The sequence below is a fragment of the Lupinus angustifolius genome, chromosome LG03 (genome assembly GCF_001865875.1).
Source record: "Lupinus angustifolius cultivar Tanjil chromosome LG03, LupAngTanjil_v1.0, whole genome shotgun sequence".
Lineage (NCBI taxonomy): Eukaryota > Viridiplantae > Streptophyta > Magnoliopsida > Fabales > Fabaceae > Lupinus > Lupinus angustifolius.
The window spans coordinates 15,217,828-15,219,863 of record NC_032011.1 but is presented as its reverse complement, the minus strand read 5'-3'; the positions used below and the strand labels follow the sequence as shown (position 1 = coordinate 15,219,863).

Genomic DNA, 2,036 nt, shown 5'->3' with positions numbered 1-2,036 from the left:
GTTGGTATTTTAGTATCTTAATTACTTAAATGAGTTAACCTAGACAAGTGGTCCAACTATTAATCCAATGATTTAACCAGTGATTCATTAGCTTGATACCCTAAGGCTTAGTGAGCAGGTTTTGGAGGGGAAAAGAATGGAATGGATGACTTTAGAAAACCTTCCCCTTATTTGGGAGTTGGATGAAGGATATGAGAAGGTTTTGAAGGATTTTCATATGTTTATCTTTAAAGTTCCCACAATTTTAGGTTTTTTTGGAGATAAAATATCAAACTAGCTAAAGACTTTTAGTAATATTATATAATTATACATTATTGTCTATTTCTCATTATTAATTAAATTTTTAATGAAAAATAAAAAATATTCCCAAACAAAGCCTAACTGTATTCAATATTTCTGACAATGTGTTTCAACATAAAACCTTAATATGTGCATTGTTGCAGCCATCCAACTTCATAAAGAAGATTCATCTTGGCAGATTATTGAAAAAATATGCCAACCAAGCTATACCAATTCTGAAAGCAAAGTAACAGAGATTCAGTGTGTCTTGAAAGTGCTGAACCATCAAAAAACATTTGCTAGCTTTGAGGAATGTAGGGAAGTGGCAATGACATATGCTGAAAAGCTGCAAGATAATAAGCTCTCAAGATTCTTGGCTAATGGAAATGAACTATTGAGGTTTCATGGCACTACTATTGCATGCTCTCTTGGCATGAATAATGGCTCTTCTAATAAGCTTTGCACTTTTGACCAATGTGGTTTGTGTCATATTTTAAGGCATGGTTTCTCCACCAAAAACCAAGACTTTGATGGTGTTGTTGGGATTTTAACCACTTCTACTAGTGAGAAAGCTTTTTATTCCGTTGGCTCTTATGAGAAAATGCCTCTGAGAAAGTGTGTTATAGTGTGTAGGGTAATAGCTGGGAGGATCCATAATCCTCTACAAGAGAATCAAGAAATGATCACTGATTCAGGGTTTGATTCTTTGGTGAAGAAAATAAGTGCTGAATCAGATATTGAAGAGCTCCATATTTTAAACCCTAGAGCTATTCTCCCTTGCTTTGTGGTAATTTATAAATTGTGAAAGTTATAAGATTTTAAGTAAGGCTTAGAGAAATTTTTAGAATTGTACTTATGAAAATAGATTTATTATATGGGAAATGTAATTCTTAAGTTTGCAGTTTGAATTATGTTTATCTACTGCTTCACAAATTTGAGAAATACACCCAAAAAAAATATTAGTAATTCAGTGATGAAGTGTTCCAGGTCACATGCCCTTCACTGCCAGCACAACAACATAGGAAGAAACTATTTTGTAGCATGGATTCTCTCCATCTGATAGAAAACTACTATTTTTATAGTTTTAAGAATAAAAATATTATTAGAAGTGTAAATAGAAGAATATAATTTTTATTTTATTTTACTTTTTGACTTATTTAGTATAATACTTACATTTCTATTATTGAAGCGGAGTCTAATTTACTTTTTCTTGAACAATAATTCTATTTTATAATAAAGAAACAAATATTTATTTATTTTTATGTTTTTAATGACAAAATCATTATTTTATTACATATGAAATGATAAAAATCTTTTACCATGTTATTTTTTCTTTTGTTCTTATAGTATTTTTATCTTCATTAATTCTGAGGATACCTACTCTTTCTCTTTTTTGTTCAAATTCAGAACAGGTGAACTTGAAATTTGTGGCTTAATTATGAAGCCCTATTTATGGGTTTCTGGCTGTCAAATTGTATAAAAGAGAGAATAATAGTCTCAACTATATGGGTGTAGGCTCTAGTTAGTTCAGTTTTAGGAGAGATAAAGAACCAAATTAAACCTTACAAAAAAGTTTGTTTGGTTTATATGACGGACTTTGGTTCATTGATTTACATAATTTCTTTGAACTTTTTCTCGAGAAAATCATATTATTTTAATAAAAATTCAAACATTTAGATTACTGATGGATTATGAATACAAGCCAGAATTATTCTATTTCCATATTTTAGTGTAGAGTGATCATTATTTGTTAATGA

At 29.8% G+C, this 2,036-nt stretch overlaps 1 protein-coding gene across 1 annotated transcript; it reads left to right on the top strand.

The window, feature by feature from the left end:
- LOC109342586 lies at positions 396-1,203 on the top strand. The gene has a single exon (XM_019580542.1). It carries the CDS (start codon positions 428-430, stop codon positions 1,082-1,084), a length of 657 nt encoding a protein of 218 aa, XP_019436087.1. The 5' UTR covers positions 396-427; the 3' UTR covers positions 1,085-1,203.

What these genes read in the sequence shown, in the direction of transcription:
- LOC109342586 (XM_019580542.1), top strand. Translation starts at nt 428, where the DNA reads ATGTGCATTGTTGCAGCCATCCAACTTCATAAAGAAGATTCATCTTGG.